This window comes from Trichechus manatus, unplaced genomic scaffold, assembly GCF_000243295.1.
Source record: "Trichechus manatus latirostris isolate Lorelei unplaced genomic scaffold, TriManLat1.0 scaffold00076, whole genome shotgun sequence".
Taxonomy (NCBI): domain Eukaryota; kingdom Metazoa; phylum Chordata; class Mammalia; order Sirenia; family Trichechidae; genus Trichechus; species Trichechus manatus.
This window is the reverse complement of record NW_004444012.1, coordinates 13107664-13131080: the sequence shown is the minus strand read 5'-3', so window position 1 is coordinate 13131080 and position 23417 is coordinate 13107664. Positions and strand designations below refer to the sequence as shown.

Below are 23417 nucleotides of genomic sequence, written 5' to 3'. Positions count from 1 at the left end.
CATCCTGGCAGCTTACCGGCTGCAGCGGGAGCGAGACTTCGAAGACCCTTACTCCGGGGGGCCGTCCGGCTCCGCCGCCCTCACCACTCCCGCCGCCCCCGGCCCCACACCACCCCCGCGCCACGGCTCGCCTCCCCACCGCCTCATTCGGGTCGAGACTCCTGGACCCCCAGCGCCCCCTCCCGAGGAGCGAATCTCCGGACCCCCCTCTAGCAGCGACAGGGTGAGTGCCGCGCAGGGCGGAGGTAGTCTGGAGGGGAGGTAGTCGGAGGTCTAGGGGTTGCAAGAGGGACAAAGGTGGCCTGGCCAGGGCCGGGCCGCTAGGTGTCACGGCTCCTGGAGGACACGAGCTTAGTCCCTGACTCCGGGTCTCCGAGCCTTCACTCACCTTTGTTCAGATTCTCGACCGACTAATTTGGGACTGGAGTCCCAAAGTCTGCCCCTGTCCCCTACCATCGCCCTAGGACTGGTGATCCTCCCCCTCCCCGCCTCTCCTGTTGGCATCGCAGCTCCACGGGAGCCGGATCAGCGAGCCTTTTTCTAACCGGAACGTACCGCCCCCCACCCTCTCCCTGCTGGTTTATGGCCTCTCTGCCCTCTGGGAGCAGCAGCTCTGTGCCCTTTGATCTCTGACACCCCACCCCCCAGGGCAAAGCCAGCACAAAGCTCCCCCCCTCCTCTCCCTCCTACTCAGGGAGCCGAGCATCCTTACAGGTGCTGAAGCCCCGGAAGGAGATGAAGGCTGGGGTTCTCCAGTGGACACAGCACCCAGTGGGACTGGAACCAGGTGGGCGGTAGTTCTCAGGAGGCCAGGGCAGGAGGTATGCAGGTCTTCACCAAGGATACTGACCACTGGGGCCAGGTAGGCCCACTCCCACACCCCTTCCATTGTCCCCACACCAGTGCTCAGGACCTGTTGCCCAGGTGGGGCTAAGCAGCAAGCTCACGCCTCCTCTCCTCCTGGTCTCCCTCCCCCCGGGGTCCATTCTGAATCTGCAGGCACTGGGGTAGAGACGAGAGTAGGGCATTGATTGTTCCCCACCGTGCCTCTGAGGCTCTGGTCGAGAAGCCAACCCCCCACGACATGCCCCCAACCTAGCCTTATTCCTCCCTGGCAGAGTGACAGCGGATAGCTGTCCCCAGGCCCCTCCAGCCCTGTGGCAGTGACCCTCTGAGAGCCTCGGTTTTGTTGCCCATCTTCCCTCACCCCCGGGAGATCAGCTCTGGGGCTTACTTCTCTCTCCTCAGGAGACGGGAGCACATTATTTATTTGGTTGGAGAGCAAAGTTGCTGTCCAGATTCACTGGCTCCTGGCTTGAGGCTTTCAGCCAGCGAGTGCTGCTCTGCCCCATTTCCTGGATGAGAGAAATGTGTCAGGGTCAGAGCAGAAGCCTCAGGAATGTGAGTTATTTTCCCCTAGTTCCTGCCATGGGGCACGGCTGCCCATCCTGGGCTGGGCTCCTTAGCCCACAGAAGAGGGTTCAAAGGGGCATTTCTCAGAGGCTCCGCTTTCTTCACATGCCCTTTAGTCTCCTCTCCTACCTGATTGTCCCCTGTTGCTGGGTGCTGCTTGGTGTGCTGTTGGTGGTGGGAACTAGGTGGAGGGATGTGCTAGGCCTTGTTCTTACCATTCATCATAGTCTCCTCCTCCTTCCACTGCCCGTTGGCACATGGGCCTGAGCTGGCCCTGGCCCTCCTTCTCTCTGTAGCAGCTTGGAATGGCCCAACAGGCTGCCCACCACACCGTGGGCTCCTCCAAGACAAGGACCGTGTCCTCCCCGTGTCTGCGTCTCCAAGGTGCCCGAAACATGCTTGCATAAAGAGAGGTGCATAAATATGTCCTGAATGGTGACTGTCTATTGCCAGGGCAGCCTGAGGGACAGGGACCCCCACAGCTACAGCTCCCCCTGCACATTTCCCCACAGAGATCCCCAAGGACAGGCTGCACCCACACGGATCCTGCAGAGACCCACAGCCTCTCCTCACCAAGGGCGTGCATGCCTCAGCCTGGGTTGGCTCTGTCATCTGTGGGCTCTTCAGACCTTGGTGGCCTGATGCCTGACTCCTTTGTCAGCATAAGGACAGGAATGAAATCCAGCCGGATCTCCCAGGAGCCACACAATCTCTGGTTTCTTTATTGGGTGTGATGAGAAGGACCTGGGATGCCATTTAAGGTGGCCAGGGGCAGGACTGGGGGCCTCCCACCATTCAGAGAGCAGCTCCCCACCCTATAGGAGCAGAGTTCAGGGGATCCCAGAATCTTCCCCTAGGAAGAGCCCACACAAGGTGCCTGAGCCCTTTACCCTAAGTCCAGTGTGTCCAGGCACCCCTTGCGCCTACTGAGTGGTGTGTGCCTGGAGAGCCCGCTCAGGGATACTGCCCCTGGGTGGTGAGGCCAGCCCCTGCCTCTGCCCCGAGGTCCTGCTGAAGCAGTGTCTCTACAGTACAGCTGCCTTCTCCCCTCCTCTGTTTCCCTCCTCTCAGCTCTGCAGGTCCTCTTGGCTCGTTGCTTTTGGGTCTCCTGAGGTGAGATGGAGACTGGGGACTGGGATGAACCTTGGCCCAACCTGCTTCTCTCCTTCTCCTGGAGCCTGGTGGTGGGTCAGAACCCTCTAAGAGGTGCTGGGTCGTGAGGTTTGATAAAATGGTGGAAGCATTTCCATGATGAGCCAGTGAGATTGAGGGGAAAGGATCCCAGTGAATGTGGCGGACGAGAGAACAGAGACCTGGACCGGACCCTGAAGACCAGGGGGCCCTTACACTGTGTCAGCCACTGACCGCTCAGGACCATTAGCCTTCTCCCCACTCAGGGCTCTGGCTGCCAGCCCACCCTGAGAGCCACTGCTGCAGTTGGCAGGGGTGCAAGGGTGGCCATCTGGGCAGGCCTGGCAGGGCAGGTGTCGGAGCAGCAGGAGCCACATCCTGCAACGGGCAGGCAGGGGCCTTGCCATCTGGCTGCAGGAGGAGTTCCCTCGTGGGCCTGGGCCCTGGTCCAGCCTCCAGGCCACGCTCTGGCAATGGGCATAGAGAACTGGGCCTTCCTTTGCTTTGCTCCCGTTTCTCAGACCTTAATCAGGGAAAATCTGATCTAAGTAGGGGAGGGGATGGGTGCGAGGTTCCGGACTTCCCTTGACCATCTGCACAGCGTGTCCTTTGCCTCCATCATGCCAAGATACGCATGCACAAGTGTGTGTGTGTGATGTGGACAATAAGACAGTTAGGCGTATTGAAACCAGGGCTCTTGTTCTGAGTGGAGGTTTGTAAACCTCCAGAAATTGTGTGCAGATCTTTGGGTGTGTGAGCATTTTGCTGGGAAGAGGCTCACAGCTCTCAGATTCTTATAGTGGTTCACAGGCCCCAAAATCTTAACAGCTTTTAAAAACAGGTAACTCATGTTCAGTATCACCATGGACTTGGATCCTCCAGGCCCAAATCTGGAAGCTAATGAACAGACAGAGGTGGGAAGAGTGAAGTGAGGGAGATGGTCTCAGGGGTGGCTGAAATGCACAGACATACCTACCCTGGGGTCAGGAGGGTGAGTAGGAGGTGCCAATGCAGGAGCTTCCCTTAGCCAGTGTTCATTGAGTGTTTGCTGTGTAATTAGGTGACACTGGCCTTGGCGCTGAAAGGGACACACCACTTGGAAGACCTGGTCCTTGCCTTAATTTTGAGTTTGTTTGCTTTAATTTTGCTTCAGCTAGCTTTCACAGCTGGAGGTGGAATCTGTGTCTCACACAAGTTGTCCAGTGGAGACGGAGGGGAGGAGAAAGCCCTAGGGAAGGGTACAGGTCTGGGGTCCTTTGTAGACTGGTTAGACCTCTTAAGCAGAGAGAAGCCTTGCCTGGCACTCCCACGGCCTCGGGCTGACCCACTGTGCTGCCGTTGGTGCTCTGAGGAAGGCTGAGGCCTGCGGCCACCGTGGGATTATGTGGCAGGCCTGTCTGCTCTGCCCGGCTCTGCCTCTATCACGTTGTGGCACCCACTCCCTCTGAAGGACATCTGCGGCTTGTTGGCTTGGCTGGTGACTCACTGACGCCTCAGCCCTGGGTGCTCTGCCCATTGGGGGCACGGAACAGCTGGGACCCTGAGGACTCTGGATGGCAGGAGCTGGTTGGCCTGGACAAGCCCTGGCCAGGGCCTGGAGCTTAGAAGGGTTCCTACTGCTCACCCCAGGTCCCCTCACCACAGAACTCATGTGATATTAAGTGAGAGCATAGGTGGTGGCCAAACCCTGCCTGTAGTGGGTCTGGGAGTGCCTCCAGAGCCTAATGCCCAGGCCTCAGGGCTTGACGGCACCTGAGGGGCTTTACTCTCTTGGAGCTTGTTTGGCGTCTGTCACTGTGAGCTCCTAGAGGACCCAGGACTTTGGTATTTTCATCTTTAGTAATATAACGGCTAGCATTTGCTGAGCAGCTACCTTGTGCCTGGTACTATTTTAAAGCAGCTGGCATGTATTCGACAAGTTGAACCTTACAAGTCTAGAAGGAAGATTCTAGTACTGTCCCCAGGTTATGTATGGAAAAACGGATGCACAGGAATGTCCAGTCATGCCTGCACCGTTTCACAGCTAGTAAATAGCAGAGCTGAGGTCCAGTAAGCACCACGCCAGGGGCCCCAGCACCCACCACCAGTGCCCAGCAGAGAAGAGGGGTTCACTAGGTATCTGCTAATAAAGATGGGGAGGAGACTCTTAAAGAAGGAACTAGGGGTGTGTTTTGTGTCGAGCACTTGCCACACAATCCCTAGGTGGCCGCAGACTCACCTTATAAGGGGAGGTGACATCAGTTACATGTCTATGATGTTTTACAAGTATGGCATTACTTTTGTAAGCAGAAAAGGCTAATAACAAATTTGTTTCATGTGAAGGAGTTTCCCTGGCATATAAAATAGGAGAAGGGCATTCCAATAAGTGGGAACAGCGAGTGCAAAAAGTTTGGTCTCGGGGAAGGTAAATAGTGTGCCATTTCCCAAACTGTGACAGGTGAATAGCTTTTCTATTGAAAAGGACTCCCATGGTTAAATACTTTGGAGAGATGCTGACTTAAACAAGATTGGGCTGGTTTCTTTGCTGCAGGACTTCTCAGAGCCTTTAACATGCTAAAGTGTATTTTGGATTTACCAGTAGAGGAGAGAAGATGCTGCATTTCCCAAATTTTAGGAAGATCTGGGTCAAGGCACTGCGAGTCAGGAGACCTGATTGGCCAGTCTGATGTCTGCAGCTGACGAGCTGTGTGCCCTGGGCAAGCACCTAAACTCTGAGGCCTTCGTGCCTGAATACGCAGATTATCACAGAGTTAATGCCACTTGGGCCAGCCTTTGGCCTAAGAACCTTTGCGGGCATAGGAACGCTTCACAGCCTTATCAGATGACGACACAGAGGCTTAGAGACGTTAAGTGTAAACTAAAGAAGGGGAGGAAAGGGGTGAGGACCTACAGAACCAACGTCCGTCCTGCATCCTGTCATGTGCGCCTCCTTGGGGCCCGGTCTGTGGGTCAGCTCCCCGCCCCCCGCATTTCACGGCCCAGCTGCAGAGTGGAAGGCCATGAACCAGATGGTGGGGCCCCGTCGGCTACCTGAGGTGAGGCTTGGGCAGGAAGGATATTCAGACTATGGCAGCTGCTCTGGGAGGGGCACTGACCAATTGGAACATATGCCAGAGCAGCCTTCTGGAGGCCCCTGCTGGCCCACAGGAGGGAGGGGTATCTGGCTGGCAGGAGGCACAGGGGACGGGCACTCTGGGCAGCAGCTACTTAGTAGTTTGGAAATATTTCAGCATGTCAACAGCATTCTGGCTCCACCAGAGGGTATACCTAATATCAGCCCTGGTTTTAGGTGCCTTCCCAGAAGTTCCTTTGCTGCCAGTTCCTCCTTTCTGCCCTTGAGTAAGAGGCTTTGATCACTATTCAAATGTAAATTACCTGAGAGCCAGCTCCTTCAGCCCTCGGCCACTCCGAGGTCTGTCAGAGTGAACCAGGTTCTGAGAGTCATGGCACTCCAGACAGAGGTGGCATTTGGGGAGAAGAAGGCCTTTCATGCATCCAGTAAATGTGCATTGAGCACCTACTGTGTGCCAGGCCCTGTGGTGGACGTGGGATACGGCACTGAACACATTGAGAGGGACAGAGAGACCACAAGCAAAATAGCAAATCATGGTAAGTCAGAGGTGTCGGACGCAAATAGGGACAGCTTACCCCTGCTGGGCAGTTTTACTTCCTCAAATGGCCTGAAAGCCAAGGCGAGCACCCACCCTGCCAGCCTTCCCAGCCGATGTCTCTACCACTGCTCCCCACACCCAGCCCGTGGGCAGCACCTCCAGTCGCCCCAGCCCAGAGGGTGGGGAGTGGAACAGAGGAGCCATTGAGTCGCCCACAGAGCTGCCACCTGAGCATTGGTGGGCAGCGCAGGTTGGGGCTGAGAAGGCCCATCCTGACCTAGGAGGGGTCGCGGCCCTGGGGACAGGCCCAGGATTCCCATGGGAAGGGCGCTGTTTGCAGTTGTGACCAAGTTTGTTGAGAGGGACTCTGTGGAGTGGGGGTGGGGCTGTCCTCGGCTCCAGCGGCTGTACTCACCCAGCAGCTCCTGGGGACAGAGATTCACTTGGAAAGCTGATCCTCCTATGTGGTCTTCCATCCCACCCAGGATTCATGCTTCCTCCCTCATTTGAAGGAGCAGCGGAAAGGGCTTCCTTTGTCCATTCTTCCTGTTTTATGTGAACTGATTTAACAAATATTTACTGAGGGCTTTCAGGCACTGAGAATTTAGCAGTAAACATGGGTCCTGCCCTCAGGATGTTCACAGTTGGCAGGAAGACAGACAGTAAAACAGGTATTCACCACACTAATAACAGCCCAGCACAGAGACACCTAACAAGGCCTGGAGTGGAGTCAGAAAAGGCTTTCTGAATAAAGAGTATAATTAGAATCCGGGAGGAAGGGGAGAGTGATCCCGGCAGAGGAAAGCCTGTGAGGTAAGAAAGAGAGTGTAAAGCTTTCAGGAAGGAAGCAAAGTGATCCAAGGTGGTGGAGGGAAACCAAAGAGGAATGTGGGATCCTTTAAATCCTTTTAACTTCGGCCCTTTTCTTCCAGGCACTAGAGAGCCATTGCAAGGCTTAAGGATAACATGCCAGTTAATTCAGTTACTGCTGACCGAGTAGCCGCCTGGTGTGAGTACAAGGCTGGGCGGCCAAAATTAACAACAGGCTGGCTCCATAGCCCCCTTGGTCAAGTGGGTCAGGCTGTGGGTGCCAGGTGGCCTGGGAGGAAGCAGCTTGGGGTGGGGTGAGTGGATTTCTTTTCTGTACTTCCTGGAAGAAGGAGGACTAGGGAGGGCTCTAAGGGGGGATAAGTGGATGATCTAGTTGTTGGGTGCTGTCAAGTCGATTCCGACTCAGGGTGACCCCATGTGTTACAGAGTAGAACTGCCCCGTAGGGTCTTCTTGGCTGTAATCTTTACAGAAGCAGATTGCCAGGTCTTTTTCCCGTGGAATGGCTAGGTGGGTTCAAACCATCAACCTTTCGGTAAGCAGCCGAGCACTTAACCATTGGCACCACCAGGGCTCCTGAATGATCTAGCTGAAACATTTTTTGAGTGCCACAAGTGAGCCAGGTGCCTGTGGGAGTGCAGAGACAAAAATGACAAAGAGCCTCCAGGCCAGTGGATGTTCTGGATATTCTGGTGGTGGCGGCAGCGGAGAGGGTGGGGAGCGGCCATCTCAGAAGCAGGCAGAGATGCCAGGGAGGGAAAGGAGCTGAGGGGCCTGACTGGGACACAATGGGAGCTGAGAGACTGACTGAAGGAATAGATGGTGGGCGCCACTGGGACGTGCCACAGAGACCCCTAGAGGGGCAATTGAGGGTCCAAAGAATACGAAGAAGGGGTTCCTGAAGTGGGGAGATGCCTTTTTTCCATCTCTGCCATGCCGGGGCGGGGGGCGGGGGTGCGTCCCTGGTTCCCAGACCCTCTAATCAAGGGCAAGGCGGTTACTCCCACAGCCTCCATCCCAGCTGGCTCCACAGCTCTGATCCTGCCTAGAAACAAAGCCTGGGCTGAAATTTGGAAAAAGGCAAGAGTGGCCCCCTCCTTGTGCCGCAGGCCCCGAAACCACCTCCTGTCATCGCCTGTCCACCCGGTGGCACAGAGCTCCCAGGATGCCGGCAGCCCACGGTGGGCTGGGCTCTGTCTCCACCTCACCAGGCCCCCAGGAAGAGTGGGGGCCCAGCCTGGAGAAAGACTCTATTATCCCCGGCTGCACCACACCCTGAGCACCTTGAGCTCGTCTCCAGGGTGTGCCGCTTGTGGTTTGCTGTGCTTTGACTGGAAGCAGGGATGGAGAGGTGGCCATGAGCCACTTGTGTGGGAAAGGAGCAGTATGGGAAGTGGAGGACTGAGATGAGGCCTTTTCTGTCCCTGTCTTCCAGGAGCCCAAGTCCTGGCTTTCCTCAGGGCTATCTCAGAGTATCCTCTCTCTCAAGACAGCCAAGGTGCCCACTGGTGGCAGTATAATGTTACACAAAGGGCAGGGGTTCCAATCCTGATTCCTCCACTTATGTCTTGGGCATGTTGTTCTGTAATCACCCTAAGCCTCCATTTCCTTGAAGTGGGGATACTAATACCCATTTGACAGAGACATTGTGAGGGTAAATTGGCAGAACTGACACAGAGAGTGTCCTTCGATGGTCAGCAAATATTTATTTGATCAGCATCTGGGAGCACGTTGGTAGGCATGGAGCAGTCTAATCTTTGGGTTGCCTCATCATTCTCTGCTTGCTCAGTGAACTCTTCCAACATCTTTGTAACCAGTTCTCTGAATTAATTCCCTCTATTCAACCACCTGGTGTAGGCTTTTGTCCAGCTGGACCCTGATAAAGGCAGGCCCTAAATCCCAGTAGCTTCATCCTGGCCATTTAGCCTAGGGGATAGCCCAGAGGCATAAAATTAACAGAAAAGAAAGATGTAGCATTTGGTTGGCAGCCTGGTGGGGGATCCTGCGAAAGAAGAGCCAGAGCTTGTTCCCATCCAAGCTCAGAGCCTGCCCCTGGGTATCCGGCACTCCAGGTGTAGGGCACCCTGCCCATGACTCCTGCTCATGTGGACAGAGCATCTAGGGAAAAGCAGAGTGACCTCTCAGATGTCTGAAGCCCCCCTCTCTTTGTTCTCTTCCCACAGTTGGCAATCCTAGAAGACTATGCGGACCCGTTTGACGTTCAAGAGACTGGCGAAGGCCCAGCAGGAGCTTCAGGAGCCCCAGAGAAGATCCCTGAAAATGATGGCTACATGGAACCCTATGAAGCCCAAAAGATGATGGCTGGTGAGTGAAGGAGTCAGGGGAAGTACTTCCTGAGGCTTGGGATCTGCAGAACAAGCTCTGGGACCCACAAGTCTAAAGGCTGATCTTTTGATCCCTAGCTTCTTGCACATGTGGAGAAAGTTTGTGTTGTGTCGACGGGGATGGTGGCCACTGCCTTCAAGACACTCAGTCTTTTTTGAAGAAGGAGATGTGACTTGTGGCACCTGAGATCTGAGACAGTAGAGAAGGTCACCCTGCTAAGGGTCAGATAGAAGCATTTGGTCGAGAAGGGCAAGATAGCAGTATGGGCTGGGGTTCAGTGATCCCAAAAGAGAATCATTAGCTTTGGGGAAGGTGGTGAGTTCGAAACAATGTGATGTCAAAGTGGGACATCTTTATAGAAACTGAAAACATATGATTGGAAATATAGATGCAATGGGTGCCGTAAGACTGGGCAAATAGTTCAGGGAGTGAGGGTCGGGAGAAATGAGTAAGGCCTGGCCTTGGGAAACAGAGGCCAAGGGAAGATCCAGGGAAAGAGGTCAAATGGGAGTGATCAGAGGGGAGGACAGGGGTGGTCAGTCTAAGCCAAGGCCCCAAGGCATGATGAGAGGGAGAATTGTTCATGGGCAAATAGTGTTAATTGTGTACATGGGAGCTAAGATGAGAGAGCCATGTGGTGCAGTTGAAGGGCCTCGAAGACTGGAATGAGATGTTTGGACCTAATCCAAAAGGGAGAGAGGAACCGTTATGGATTCTTGGGCAAGAGAGGAATAGGACAAATATGACATTTTAGGAGGATTACTGTGGTTTTGGTGTGAGGAATGGATGGGAAAAAATGGGCATCAGAAAGATGAGTAAGGAGGCTATTGTAGAAATTGTTCGGATTTTAAAAGAGGTCAATAATTAACACTCCTTTTTTCCCTTTCCTAAGCCTGGAAATAATGAAGAAGTAAGATTAAGGAAACAGACAGATGGAGATAAAAACGTTATTGATAAAGTTGATTGGAGAACATTACTTAGCTATATAACCACAATGGGCTTCTTAATCCTTTGCCACGGAATTAAAATTGCCCACTCAGGTTTGGGCAGTGTAGGATAGCTATAGGCCTCTGCATGGGGGCAGGCCATGGAGGAGAAAGAACCAGAACATTTTCTCTCTGTGAGAAGGTGGATCTGAGAGAGAGAGAGTAGGCACCCACTTGCCCATCAGATAAGCTGCTCTTCCTCCTTGGAAGAGGTGGGTGGGGGGCAGGGAGAGCTGTTAGGAGTGTTATTCTAATTATCCCATGGCAACATAAGCCAGTGGAATGGAGGTCCCCCCAGCAGTAATCTAGATATGTAGAGTTGAGGGTGACAGTCATCAGGTATTGGCAACAAACAGATGGGAGTTGAAGAATGAAAGAAGTCCAGGTCCAAGGAAAACACTATGGTTGGCAGAGTGGAGAAATCCAGATGTAGAATCCACACCCTTACTTAGGTCACAGGGTGTGGATCCCTAGGAAGTCCATGAATGTGCTGGAATGGTATGTGAGATTTTGAGTGCACATTTTTCTGGGGAGTAGGTCCATAGCTTTTATCAGATTTTCACTGGGGTCGCCAATCCCCAAAAAAGAATCACTAGCTTTGGGGAAGGTTTGAAACAATGTGATATCAAAGGGAAATATCTTTATGGGAATGGGAAACATATGACTTGAAAGATAGATGTAATGGGTGCCATGAGACTGAGCAAGTGGTTCAAGAAGCGAGGGTAGGAAGAAATGAATAAGACCTGGCCTTGGGGAACAGAGGCCAAGAGAGGATCCAGGGAAAGAGGTCAGATGGGGGTGATCAGAGAGGAGGACAGTCCATGAAAATGACTTGTCAGTTCCAGGGGGATGGTGGTCAGCAGTGTCTGAGCAGCAATCTGATTGTGGAATGATGTCATTTGGGACACAAGAAGATAAATGGAGCTGGGCTGCAAGGAAGAGATTGACTAGGACAGGACCCTGCCTCAGTTTCTTACATGTGTAAACTGAGCAACCCCAGCCCATGCTGGGCATTACAGAATCCCCCCCACCCCTTTTTTGTCTTTCTGGTCCCTGTCTGTCCCTGAATCCCTTGAGTCGCATCCTTTGGGAGCCCCAGAGGTGTTTTGGGGTGAGGGACCCAGGATGTGTGGCTGCTGGGCTCCCCCAGAGCCAGCGGCATCTCCTCTGAGTGAGACTTGGCTCACTGCTGGGGAGAGCTGCCAGAGGAGTAGGACCAGGCAGCCAAGGCTGAGCTCACTCCTCTCCCTCCTGCCTTGCCCTGTCAGAGATCCGGGGCTCCAAGGAGACATCAGCTCAGCCCCTGCCTCTGTACGACACACCCTATGAGCCAGAAGAGGAGGGGGCAACCCCAGAGGGTGAGGGGCCCCCCTGGTCCTGGGAGTCCCGCCTGCCTGAGGATGATGAGAGGCCCCCTGAGGAGTATGACCAGCCCTGGGAGTGGAAGAAGGAGCGGATTTCCAAAGCCTTCGCGGGTGAGTCCCTGGGTGGAGAGGGCAGGTCTGCTGGGCCTCTGAGAGCTTTCCAGGGCCATGAGCCAGGCTCGGGGAAATGCAAGGAGTGGAGCCCAGGGACCAGGGGAGGCCCAGGAGCTGGGCTCCGGGGAAGTGTGGTTGAGTTCTGTGCCACCGAGGGTGGAGAGTTCGGCAGTGTGGACACAGCACTGTGTGCTGGGTCAGGGAATGGGTGCGGGAGAAGGATGAAGGCTTTTCCTCGCATCACAACCCCTTGGGGGCCAAGAAGCCTGGATCATTTCTGTCTTTTGAGGGGCTGGGTATATTTAAAAATAAATTCCAGAACAAAATTATAAAAATTATGGTATATGTTAAGTACCTACATTTAACAACTGTGTGTGTAACCTTGATCGATAACAGCCCTGAATTTGAGGGCTTTGTCTCCCAGTGGTAGGGCCTGCCTGGACCAGAGCCGGGTTCCTGGTCCCTGGGGGATGTTTGAGGAGCAGGAACCGGTAGGGGGAGGGAAGGCTTAGAAATCCCCTGGTTGCTGAAAGAGGATCAGATCCCCTGCCCCAACCACACCAGTGTCCACCCCTGGCCTGGAGTCTGCCATAGAAAGGTGCAAGTTGGTGGCCTCAGGTGGGGGGTAGTAAGAGCCTGGACACAGAGAGAGTTTCAGCTCCTGGACCCTCGACTCATTGAGGGCATAAAGGGGTTAAATGCCATTAGTCCGCATTCCTGCACCCACATCCACCTCACCCTCCTTGGGCAAAAGAGGGTCATCCTGGAGCTGGACCCAGCCCTCCCCACCCTGGCAGCCAGACCGGGAAACCACAGCTTTCTAACTTGCTTCCTGTGAAGCGCGCACGGTTGAGGACGAGCCGTTTATCTCCAGAAGTCTCCTTGGAGGATCGATACTGTTTGGATTGCTTAATGGGAAAATCTGTGCTCGTCGTTAGGAACCTCGTTAGCAGTCCTGCGGCGTCACAGTGGCGTCACTCTTCTTGTTGTCGAGGCTCAGGATGGGAGGAAGGTGGGCATTGTTGCATTTCAGTGAAACATCTGCCCCCAGTCCCGAGAATTCCTGACACCCTGAGGCTGGGTTCTCCCATTCTCACTGCCCACGAGTGCCCAGGGTGCAGGAAGAAGGAAAAAGGAAGGCAAGGCTGGAGCTGCCAGGAGGCTGTGGGAACCTGGGGGTGGTGCTAGGAGGTGGGGAAGCTTGTTTCCCTTCTTTTCCTCCTCGCCCCATTGGGCCCTAGAGGTGGTGAAAGGTCAAATGAAATGGGGCACAAGGCCGGTGGAGCAAGACCCTTCCTACATCTGTCGACTGCTCGCTGCCTGAACCTCCCGCCATTTTCCAGGCCAGGCTGTGAGCGTCCTCTTCCTCCTCTGAAGCCACCCTGCCTCTGCCTTGGCCCCACCTCCTTTCTAGGCTATCCTGTGTCCTGACTCTGCATTTTGGTGTCTCAACCTCTGTCTCTGTGTGTCTCTGTCACTGTCTGTCTCTCTTCTTTCTCTCTCTTACTGGCTCCAGTTGACATTAAGGTCATCAAAGACCTACCTTGGCCTCCGCCCGTGGGACAGCTGGACAGCAGCCCCTCCCTGCCCGACGGGGACAGGGACATCTCCGGTCCAGCCTCACCCCTCCCTGAGCCCGGCCTGGAGGACAGCAGCGGTGGGTCCTGTGGGGGCTTCCAGCCAGGGTGACATGTCCTCTCACCCTTCAGGCCCTGTGGGCTTGGGTTGGAGGTGGGGCAGGGTTTGGAGAACCCAGGAAGAGTCCCTCTTGTCCTGAGGAAGAGGGAGGAGACAAAGCGCACATTCCTGTCTCCCCCAGTGCTGCGGGAAAGTGTCTTCTTCTAAGGGAGGGTCCTTCCTAGTATTTTTCCCACGGTGCCACAGAAATCCTCTACTTTAAATTCATTTCTTTGGGTAGAGCTTTGCCAGACCAGATCCTTCAGCAGTGCAGACCCTGCCAAGGGAGGGTGGCGCTAGCACAGGAAGTGCCTAACTCCTCAGGGTACAGGAGACGCCCTGATCCTCTGGCCTTGAAAGTGCCACAAGAAGGGGAGGGGAGCCCAGATGGGGAGGAAGAAGGCACTGAAGTCTTCCTCTGCTTTCAGTTGCCCAGAATGTGCTTGTGCGTCTGTGCGTGTACGCAGAGGTGCACACACCTGTTTGTAGTTTGTGCCAGAGTGTGAGCAGATATTTTGGGGGAAAAAAAGAAAAAAAGGACCTCTGTCCCCTGTGAGCAGGGGCTGATTATCCAATAGGCAAAGTAAACATGATGCTTACCTTGCTTACTGGCTCATTTGTAGTGAACAATGTCCCATTTTTTCACCTCATCAAAGCTTCTGCTTCTAGGTACGGCTGGCATCTGTCTCTCTCCCAACCCCACAGCACCTTCCTACAGAATCAAAGCCTCTTTGCAAGTTACAATCCCTGACAGGGATGGCTGACCCAGTAAGCAAGGTAAGCACGGGCTGACTTGTGCTTACTTACTAATCTGTAGTGAACAATTTCACATGGGTTTCACCACAGATTAAACCATGTAAAATTGTTCACTACAGATTAGTAAGTAAGCACACGTCAGCCCATGCTTACGTGACCTACTGGGTCATCCACCCCCACCTGAGTGTGTGCCTGTATGGCCGCTGGAGTTCAGCCCTCACCCTGCGCAGACTCAGCTGTCAGGCCTGCCCTGGTCAGGGAGGGCAGAGCCGGCCTCTGCTGGGCTTTCGCAGGTCGGGGAGGGGAGCCTTGGGCAGTGGCCTTGAGGGGAGGAGCCAGGCCCACTGTCGTCTTTGGGCAGGATTAGCCTGTCAGGATGGCACCAAGGGAAGTGGGATAATTGTTCTCAGATCAATAAGCCATTTCTACAGAATGGCTTGGCAGGGTGATTTGGAGAACGGTAATGAACTCTGAGGAGGAGAAAGAAACAATACTATCAGCGCCGAAGCCACCCTGAGGGGAAGGAATAGGAGGAGGCAGTTGGCTGCTGCAGAGGGAGAAGCTTAAGTGGTTTCTCATGTTGCTCCTCTCCCCTCTCCTTCCTCCTCCTGGGAGGCCGTGTGTGGCACAGGAGGGCTCAGCTCCCCCATCCCCACCTGGGATGGAACCAGGATTATGTTCCAAGAGCTAGTCAGGCCCATAAGCATGCCCTGCCCTTCTGAATGTTCCTTTTGATGCTGGCAGGAAATAGGGATGAGGCACTGGCCATTCAACAGGGCTCTACCTGTGGGGTTCACAGAGCGCATGACTGCTATGTTCCCCACAGCCCAGTTTGAAGGATCAGAGAAGAGCTGCCTGTCACCGGGACGGGAGGAGAAGGGGCGGCTACCTCCCCGACTCTCTGCAGGGAACCCTAAGTCAGCCAAGTCCCTAAGCATGGAGCCCAGCAGCCCCCTGGGGGAGTGGACAGACCCAGCACTGCCTCTGGAGAACCAGGTGTGAGTGTCTGTGTCCGGCTGGGGACTCCCTCACCTCCCTTTCCTCTCCTGACACTGGCCTGCCTGCAGGGGGCACCCAGAAGGGGCGGGCCTGGATGGCAAGGAACCCAGCAGAGACTCCCCCACCACCTTCTCTCTTATCCTCAGATGGTACCACGGGGCCATCAGCCGCACAGACGCCGAGAACCTGCTCCGTCTGTGCAAAGAGGCCAGCTACCTGGTGCGCAACAGTGAAACCAGCAAGAATGACTTCTCCCTCTCCCTCAAGTGAGTGTGGATGGCTGCGGGTGGGGGACAACCAGCAGGACGGGCAGGTACTCCATTATTCTCCCCATGCCTAGCCAAGCTGGGTGAGCCCTATCCCCTGTGAGCCCTGAAGGTTCACGCGGACACTTGCGACTCTGCTAGGCACTGGGGATCCCAAGAGGCCTAAGACTCAGCCCTATTCTCAAGGAACTCAGAGTCCACTGTGGGGAACAGTTGAGCTACAGCTTTGGAAGGGTTGTGGCCTTGGGGTCCCTTACTGTCTCTAGGCCTTGGTTTCCTTACTTATGAAATGGGGGCATAATAATGTCTATCTTATAGGGAACGAGTAAATGAAATAATGTATGGGAGGCACTTAGTGTGGTGCTAAGTGCTCAATAAGTTATACTCATCATCGTTATTAATGGAAGTCCAAGATGTTCTAGAACCACAGACGATGAGCAAGCAGCTTTGCCTGCGGGAGTCTACAGGGTGAGATGGGAGTTGGGTCCTGGAAGGAGGGCAGGGCAGTGGACAAAGGCTTTTCCTGTTCACTGTGAACAAGTGGTCAGAGGGTCTGGGTGCTAGTGGCTGACAACTGAGCTTTAAAGCCTCCTTGAAGAGGTGGGGGAGCAGGGGCCTTCCCATCAGCCTTCTTCCCTGGGAGCAAATATATACAGGCCAGCAACAGTCTTCCAGGCTCCCCTGGCAGGATGGCCAGCCCTCCCCTTGGCACCCAGGAGTTCTGCCTGGGAGAGCCTGCAGTATGTGAGGTGGCCAGTTGGGGGGTGGGGTGGGGTGTGAATATTCACCCACCCCCATCACTACTGGGGCTTCTACACCACTTCCCACCACATTCCCTGGGGGCATTAGAGTATAGGTATACCCCCCACTTCAAACATCCCATCTATGGAAATTTGAGACTGCTAAACAGGTACATTTGGGCAATAATTACTCAACTTCATAAAAGATAATGGGAAAAGTGCCAGACTATAATCAAGAAACTCGAGTTCTAGTCTGAGGTTTGATAAAACTAGCTATGTGACCCTAGGCAAATTACTTAACCTCTCCGGGCCTTAAAGAGCCCTGGTGGCCCAGTGGTTAAGCTAGAAAGGTAGCAGTTCGAACCCACCAGTTGCTCCATGGGAGAAAAGACCTGGCAATCTGCTCCCATAAAGATTACAGCCTAGGAAACCCCATGGAGCAGTTCTACTGTCCTACAGAGTTGCTATGAATTGGAATCAACTCTACAGCACACAACAACAGCTCTGGGCCTTGGTTTCTTCATCTGTAAAATGAGTTCATGGAAACCTCTGAAATTTCTTCCAGCACTTATGTTCTAGGAGTCTGTGAATTATTAAATCAAAGGAGCATTTAAGAAAAATTTATTTGTCAAAAATTTGGTTTACCTAACTTCAGGAATGTAGATTGCTTAAAAAATTATAGTTTAACCATTGTCATAAAAGAATATGTGTACTGTTTAATGACAAACTATTTGTTCTGTAAAACTTCATCTAAAGTACAATAAAAAATAAAATCTTAAAAGTGAAAAAAAAAATTCTAGTTAAGATTCATCGACTATGTACACACAGCATATATACCATCTCCAAACTCACAATCACCCTACAAGATTGTTGATGTTATTCTTGTTAGGCGCCATCAAGTTGGTTCCAACTCATAGCGACTCTCTGTACAACAGAACGAAATGCTGCCCGGTCCTGTGCCATCCTCACAATCATTGCTATGTTTGAGCCCATTTGTTCCGCTGCTATTCACAAGGTTTTCACTGGTCAATTTTTTTAGAAGGAGATTGCCTGGTCTTTCTTCCTGGTCTGTCCTAGTCTGGAAGCTCTGCTGACACCTGTCCACCATGAGTGACCACAATGCTTTTTAAAATATCAGCAGCATAGCTTCCAGCATCATAGCAACACACAAGCCAACACAGTACAACAAACTGACAGATGAGTGGTGGTAGTTTGGCAGTTATGTAATGATGTAGTCATCCTCCATAATGTGATCTGATATGATCAGTCAATCACATCAACCCTACAAGATAGATCCATTTTTTATAGACCGAAAATAGATTCAAAGAGGTACATGTCTTGATCGAGGCCACCAACTAGTAAAGTGCCAAAGTCAAGATTTGAACTCAGTTCAGTCTGACTCCAAGAACCACGCTGTGCTGACTCCGAGAACCACGCTGTGCTGTTCCGTGGCCCAGCTCCACCCCTCATCTAGTGTGGTATAGTCTGGTACCATCCAAGGCAAGGGAGGATGCCTGGGGTCTGGCTCCAGGGTTGGGGGCAGAGCCTGTGGGTGGCCCTGCTTTAGCCTAGGGGTAAGAAGGGGAGGCAGGCCTGAGAGAGGCTCAGCAGGCCTGGACACAGCCTCCAGCCCCAGCTGATCAGCAAGCATCTGTCTGCCAGAGTCTCGTTTGCATATAAATAGCTTCTCTGAAATACACTTATGGTTTCTCTTCTCTCTGTAATGGAAGGGCTTTCACTGGTAATTAAACAGCTTCCTCAAAAAACCATGCCAGTGGCCCTGGGTCCAGCTGGTCCCACTCTGGCCCCCTGAGGGTCAGGGGAGGGCTCTGCTGTGTCCTAATGGACTCTTGGGACTTTGTCCCAGGAGGTCAGATAGCACTGATAGCCCCCTCCCAGGGGTCTGTTATATATATAGAGGCTGGGCTCTCAGCTTCCACCTCTGGCCACTGGCCACTTGTTGCCCTCTTTGCCAAGAAGATACAATGTGCGGCTGTCAGGAGAGGTAGGTCCCCCAGCTGGACTGTGGGAAGGACTTCCTCCTCAAACTGGAGAGGACCCACATTGCTGCTCACAGCCCTGGGCCTGGGCCTTGGCATAGGGCAGACAGGGAAGGGTGACTATTCACTACCTCCCCTCTCCAACCCCCACAGGCCTCTCTGACTACACCCACAGGCCTCTCTGACTACACATTTCCCTCAGGCTCTTGGCGCCTTTTCCCCCAGGGCCTGTGTGGTCACCGTCAGCCACAGCCATTATCTCAGACCTGCAGATGGATGGATGGCCCCACGCCCCAGCACATACACCCAACCCCAGGGCCCCCTGGTGCCCAGAGCAGGAAAGTCAGGGTGAGCCCCCAGACTGCTGGGCACATAACCAAGGCTTCAGGGCACTGCATCCTGTGGGGAGAGGGATGGAGTTTGGAGCCTGACTGCCCTTTCCTCTATCCCCTTCCTCTCCTCAGTCTCCCTACCCTCCCCCCTTTCTCACTTGTGGGCCTAGTCAAATGGGTCCAGGCAGGGCTGCCTTGCACCCAGGCAGGAGGTTTGCCACCCTCACCTCTGAAGGGGGGGCCTCAGGATAGAGGCAGCCCCCTCGCAGGCCCTACCTCCCACACCAGCCTCTGAGCCCTGTACTTGTCCCAGGGGGGCTCTGGCCAGCAGCAGACAAGTTCTCAGGCTTCAGGCCTCCAACCGAGCCTGCTTCCCCCTTGGCTAGGGATGAGATTCAGCCTGCGGCCTGGCAGACTGAGCTGAGGTGATTGGGACATACATTGTCCTTCCTGGTAGCCCACCCTGAAGCCCTCTCTCTAAGGCTGATGGTGCCTGGACTAGGAGCTGGTCCTGCCTCCCACACTGAGTCTGAGCAGCAGGGTCTTGTGTGTGGCAGGGCCAGGCACAGCCGCTGATGTCTTGGATTGTGGTGGGCAGATGAGGGAGGCAGTGGAGCAAGTCCTCTGAGGGAGAGAATCGAGCTGCAGCCTGAGAACCAATGATGTCATCCCAGGCTGAAGTGTGGGATAGATGAGAAGGGGCTTGGCCCAAGGCCTAGATAGCAAGAGGGTGAAGGGCTGTCCCCAGGAGGAGGCAGCTGGGCAGGCCCAGATTTTGGGACGGGGGGCTTCCAGAGCAGCTCACCCCCTTCCCCCCTCCACAAGGTAGACCCCCAACTGCTCCCCAGACTAGCTTAGTTGTCGTATCTGTCCAGCCACCCTCTTGCCAAGGGTGTCTGTGGCTCCACGTGAGTCACAGGAGCCCCCCACAGGCATCTTCCCCATAGCTCAGAGAGGGTGAGGGTAAGCCAGCTGGAGGGCAGGGGTGCCTACGTCTCAGGGGCGTGGGTGTGCTGGCCGCTCCGGGTTCCACCTGCACACACCCTATACACTCACCACACACACATTGCTGGCATATCCAGTGCCCTGTCCACAGCCAATGCCCGCTGTTACCTGTTCACAAAATCCCCTCCACCCCCTCCCTGCCTCCCTGTCACCTCCCATGCTTAGCGGGGTTTGGAACCACATTTGCTGCAGTGGGGGTGAGGGGGTGGAATGGGGGAGCCATTGGATGGCTAGTTGGAGGGCTGCGGAGAGCCCGTACTCACCTGGGTCTCCTCTCCTCTTCCCAGGAGCAGTCAGGGCTTCATGCACATGAAGCTCTCCCGGACCAAGGAACACAAGTATGTGCTGGGCCAGAACAGCCCGCCCTTCAGCAGCGTCCCTGAAATCGTGCACCACTACGCCAGCCGCAAGCTGCCCATTAAGGGGGCTGAGCACATGTCCCTGCTCTACCCTGTGGCCATCCGGACTTTGTAGATGTGTGGCCCGGCACCGTGACAGACCTGGGCCCAGCCCTGTACAGGCCCGTCCCCGCTCTGAGGGTTGTGGCGACCTGGCAGACTTTCCCCTTTCTCTCCTGGGATCCAGTAGAAGTTGGAGATTCCTTAATTTATTCCAAAGGGGAAGGGCTACCCGGGCTTGAGGAGTTAGGTGGCTGTAACTGGGGGTAGAGAAAATTCTGAGGAGAAAGGACACTTTCAGGAGGAAAAGGGCTCAAGAGCCGCAGGTCTCTGGAGGAGTTCGAGATTGGCTGCAGCCCCCTTCGGCCCCTAGGGCAGAGGCGGAGACCATCCTCACCACCCCTTCCTCCCTGGGTCAGTGAGGGTGGAGTTGGACGCGAGCACAGGGACTCCCTGACCACCTATCCGCCTCCAGCCGCAAACCACCGGAGGGTTCCGCCCAGAGGCTGAGGCGGGGTTGGGGAAGGCAGCCCCTTGGGCGGGAGACGGCACTGGGAGGTGGGGAGAGGCGGGAAGGGCTCGGGCCCGAGGAAACTTGTGCAGTCCCTGAGCCGCCCCGGCTCTGGGCCAGAGGCAATAAATGCAGCCCTGCCAGGCACCGCCGCGTCCGCGCCTCTGGCACCGCCCCCCAGCCCACGGGGGAGGGAGCAGGGAAGCAAGCAGATTTCTGTTTATAAATCAGCTCGGGAGCAGACACTGGGCGGCTGTGAAAAGCACTTTCGAAGCATCAAGTTCCTTTATTTGACGAGATGTCAAAACATCCCCCGCCGTCCCCGCCCCGGCTGGGGGCACCCGGAGCCGAACGGCCGCGCGGCGCCCCCTCCCCGCCGCTCCGAAGAGCGCGGCTCCCCAGGAGCGCATCCCATTTCCTGCCAACAGCCATTTGTCTGGGAGGAGGGGAGACGGCGGAGAAACAAAGAGGCAGCGCGCCAGGCGGGAGGGCGCGAGCCGCCCTGCAACGAGGGAAGGCGCGCGCCGCGGAGGCGGGAAATCGGGCCGGGCGGGGTGGGGTGGTTGTCCTGGGCCCGGCTCCATTCGAGAATTAGTTGGGGGCACCTGCGCCCACTCCGGACCCTGAACTGAGGGCTTCGTCTTAGGGAGACCTCCCGGGCTGCGGCTCCAGACGCGAAGTCGGGCCTGGCGGGGCCGGGCGTGCGCGCCCCCTACTGGCCGCGCCTGTAACCGTATGACCGGAGCGCGGGGCCACAACCGCCTGCGACCCTGGCGGCGCCCCTGTCCATGCCCACATCTGAAACTTTCAGAGGCCCGGGGACTACCCACGGGGCCGCCAGGCGGAGCTGCTGTCAGGCTACTCAAGGCCCGCTCTCCTCCTGGGCAAACTGAACAGAAACTCCCTGAGATGCAATAAATACTGGTCACTTCACAGGCCAAACACGCTAGGCAGACGGCTGTTCTGGGAAGACAGTATGAGGGCCACTTTCAGAAACTAAACGTGCAGCTCCCAAATGTGGCGTGAATCACAGGATTTTGGAGTCTAATCCTGTGGCTGTTTTCTCCACACCAAGGATATGTAATCTGACCAGTGTTCGAATTCTATGGGGACAATAGAATGGATTACTGGAAATCGGGCATTGTTCCAGAAATTCCCTCACAGAGGGTTGCCCTACCTTTTGGGAGACTTGGAGAACATCCAGGCACGTTGCCGATGGGAAAGCAGAGGCCCATCTCTACCTGGAAGACCCATGTTAGGCACAGGTGCCCAGCTCTCCCACTGCCCAGAGAAGGGCAGGGAGTAACCCAGGTCCTGGAATAAGCCAGATGGATGCTGGCTCCCTGAGGGTGCTGGCTGTGTCCTGCCCCCAGTTCCTCTTCTCTGCATCCAGCCCACTGTACCCCCTCTGTATGTGTCCCCCCTTGAGTGGGCTTCAGCAGCCTCACAGTAACCACCCTGAGAGGCCTTTCATTAAGAACGGCAGCCCCAGGTGGGGGAGGGGTCCTTGATTCAGTGGATACTTGGCAGGCTAGGAGAGAATGTCTGCACCAGCCTTAGTGAGCTGGCTGGGTGAGTGGCCTCTGCTGGTCCCCACCCGACCCCAGAGCAGAATAAAGAAACCCTGAGAGCAGAAAAGTGATTTATTTGTAAAGAAGACTATCGGAGCAGGGAGATGAGAGATGGAATGGGGAGGGGAAACAACTGCACAGACGGGTACTGGGCTAGGGTCTGACTAGAGTACATGTTGAAAACCTGGGAGAGGAGATCAATTGTACTGTTAGTCTGGGGTGCTGAAGGGGGCTCTGTACATCTCTGTGGCTCCAGCCTCTGCCCCCTCCAAGGCATTTTCCAGCCCTTTTGAAAATAGGCAGCCCCAAGGAGGGGAAGGTTCTGGGGTAGGGGGCTCTAAGATGCCAGCATCTGTGCTCCCATCCTTCATCCTCATGCTCACAGCCCACTACACACACACCACTGTCAGCTCCAGCCTTTTGAGTTATTGTGTGTTTGTTTTCTTCTTAGCCTGGAATAAGAGGCTTTAGTTTGCCCCAAAGCATAATAGCTCTCTCACCTCCCAAACTCTTGTCCCCAGGCAGTGCCCTGCCCCCTCCCCCCAACTTCTCCGGGCTGAGACAAATTCTGGCCTGGGGGCCTCTGAACCCAAATGGTTTAGACAACCATTTAGACCAAATTTGGGAGGTGGGAAGGGGAGAAGGCTGAGGCAGCCAGAAACAGGAAGTACGGAGGTGAGGTGTGGGCCCAAATCTCTGCCCAGCTGGGTGGTGGGCGGAGGCCTGGGCAGGGGGCCTAGAAGTTCTCATAATGATGGGAGAAATGTGTCCGGTCCTGCTTGTTGATGAGCTGACAGGCCTTTTCCACATTCTTGGTCATGCCTGGGGGGCCGCAGCTAAACACCCCGATCTTCCGGACCTGTTGAGGGAAGAAGTGGAGGCTAGCTTGGTGCTCAGAGGCAGGGCTAGCTCAGTGTTCATAGTTCCTTTTTCTTGATAAAGACCAGCAAGAATCCATGCTGAGGGTTCACTCAGTGTTCTTGAGGGTTTGCATGGTGAGGGCTGGCTCAGCGTTAATAAATGGGAGCTCAGTTTTGGTGAGTGCTAAATCAGTATTCCTGATAGGGCCAGGTTAATCAATGCTCAGGTCGAGGGATAGCTCATTGTCTCACTAGGGCTAGTCCACCGTTTATGGTTACTAGCTCAGGGTCCAGGGCAAGGGTGGCTCTGAGTTTATGGCCAGACTAGCTCAATCACTAAACTCTTCTTTTTGAAGCCATCATGGCTTCAGAGGTGGCAAGTCCCTGCCCCCTGCCTCATCCCTTAACCCCTCAGGGTGACCCCTACCCAGCCTTTTCCATTCCATTACCCCCACCAATCTCCTAGGGGATGGGGTCTCATCAGCCACCTATTTCTTCCCTGGGCTTT

At 54.8% G+C, this 23417-nt stretch overlaps 2 protein-coding genes across 2 annotated transcripts in view; one reads left to right on the top strand and one right to left on the bottom strand.

The window, feature by feature from the left end:
• Positions 1-20304, top strand: part of SHF (Src homology 2 domain containing F) — a 31359-nt gene extending 11055 nt beyond the window's left edge. Inside the window, exons 2-8 of the mRNA XM_012556735.2 lie at positions 2-223; positions 9168-9309; positions 11585-11791; positions 13311-13451; positions 15054-15225; positions 15373-15492; positions 19857-20304. Of these exons, the coding sequence (XP_012412189.1) occupies positions 2-223; positions 9168-9309; positions 11585-11791; positions 13311-13451; positions 15054-15225; positions 15373-15492; positions 19857-20043 (1191 nt within the window). The 3' untranslated portion in view covers positions 20044-20304. The remainder of the gene's footprint in view (position 1; positions 224-9167; positions 9310-11584; positions 11792-13310; positions 13452-15053; positions 15226-15372; positions 15493-19856) is intronic.
• Positions 20305-22785: 2481 nt separating this feature from the next.
• Positions 22786-23417, bottom strand: part of DUOX1 (dual oxidase 1) — a 30108-nt gene continuing 29476 nt past the window's right edge. The window contains 1 exon segment of the mRNA XM_004380743.1: positions 22786-22908. Within this exon segment, the coding sequence (XP_004380800.1) occupies positions 22786-22908 (123 nt within the window).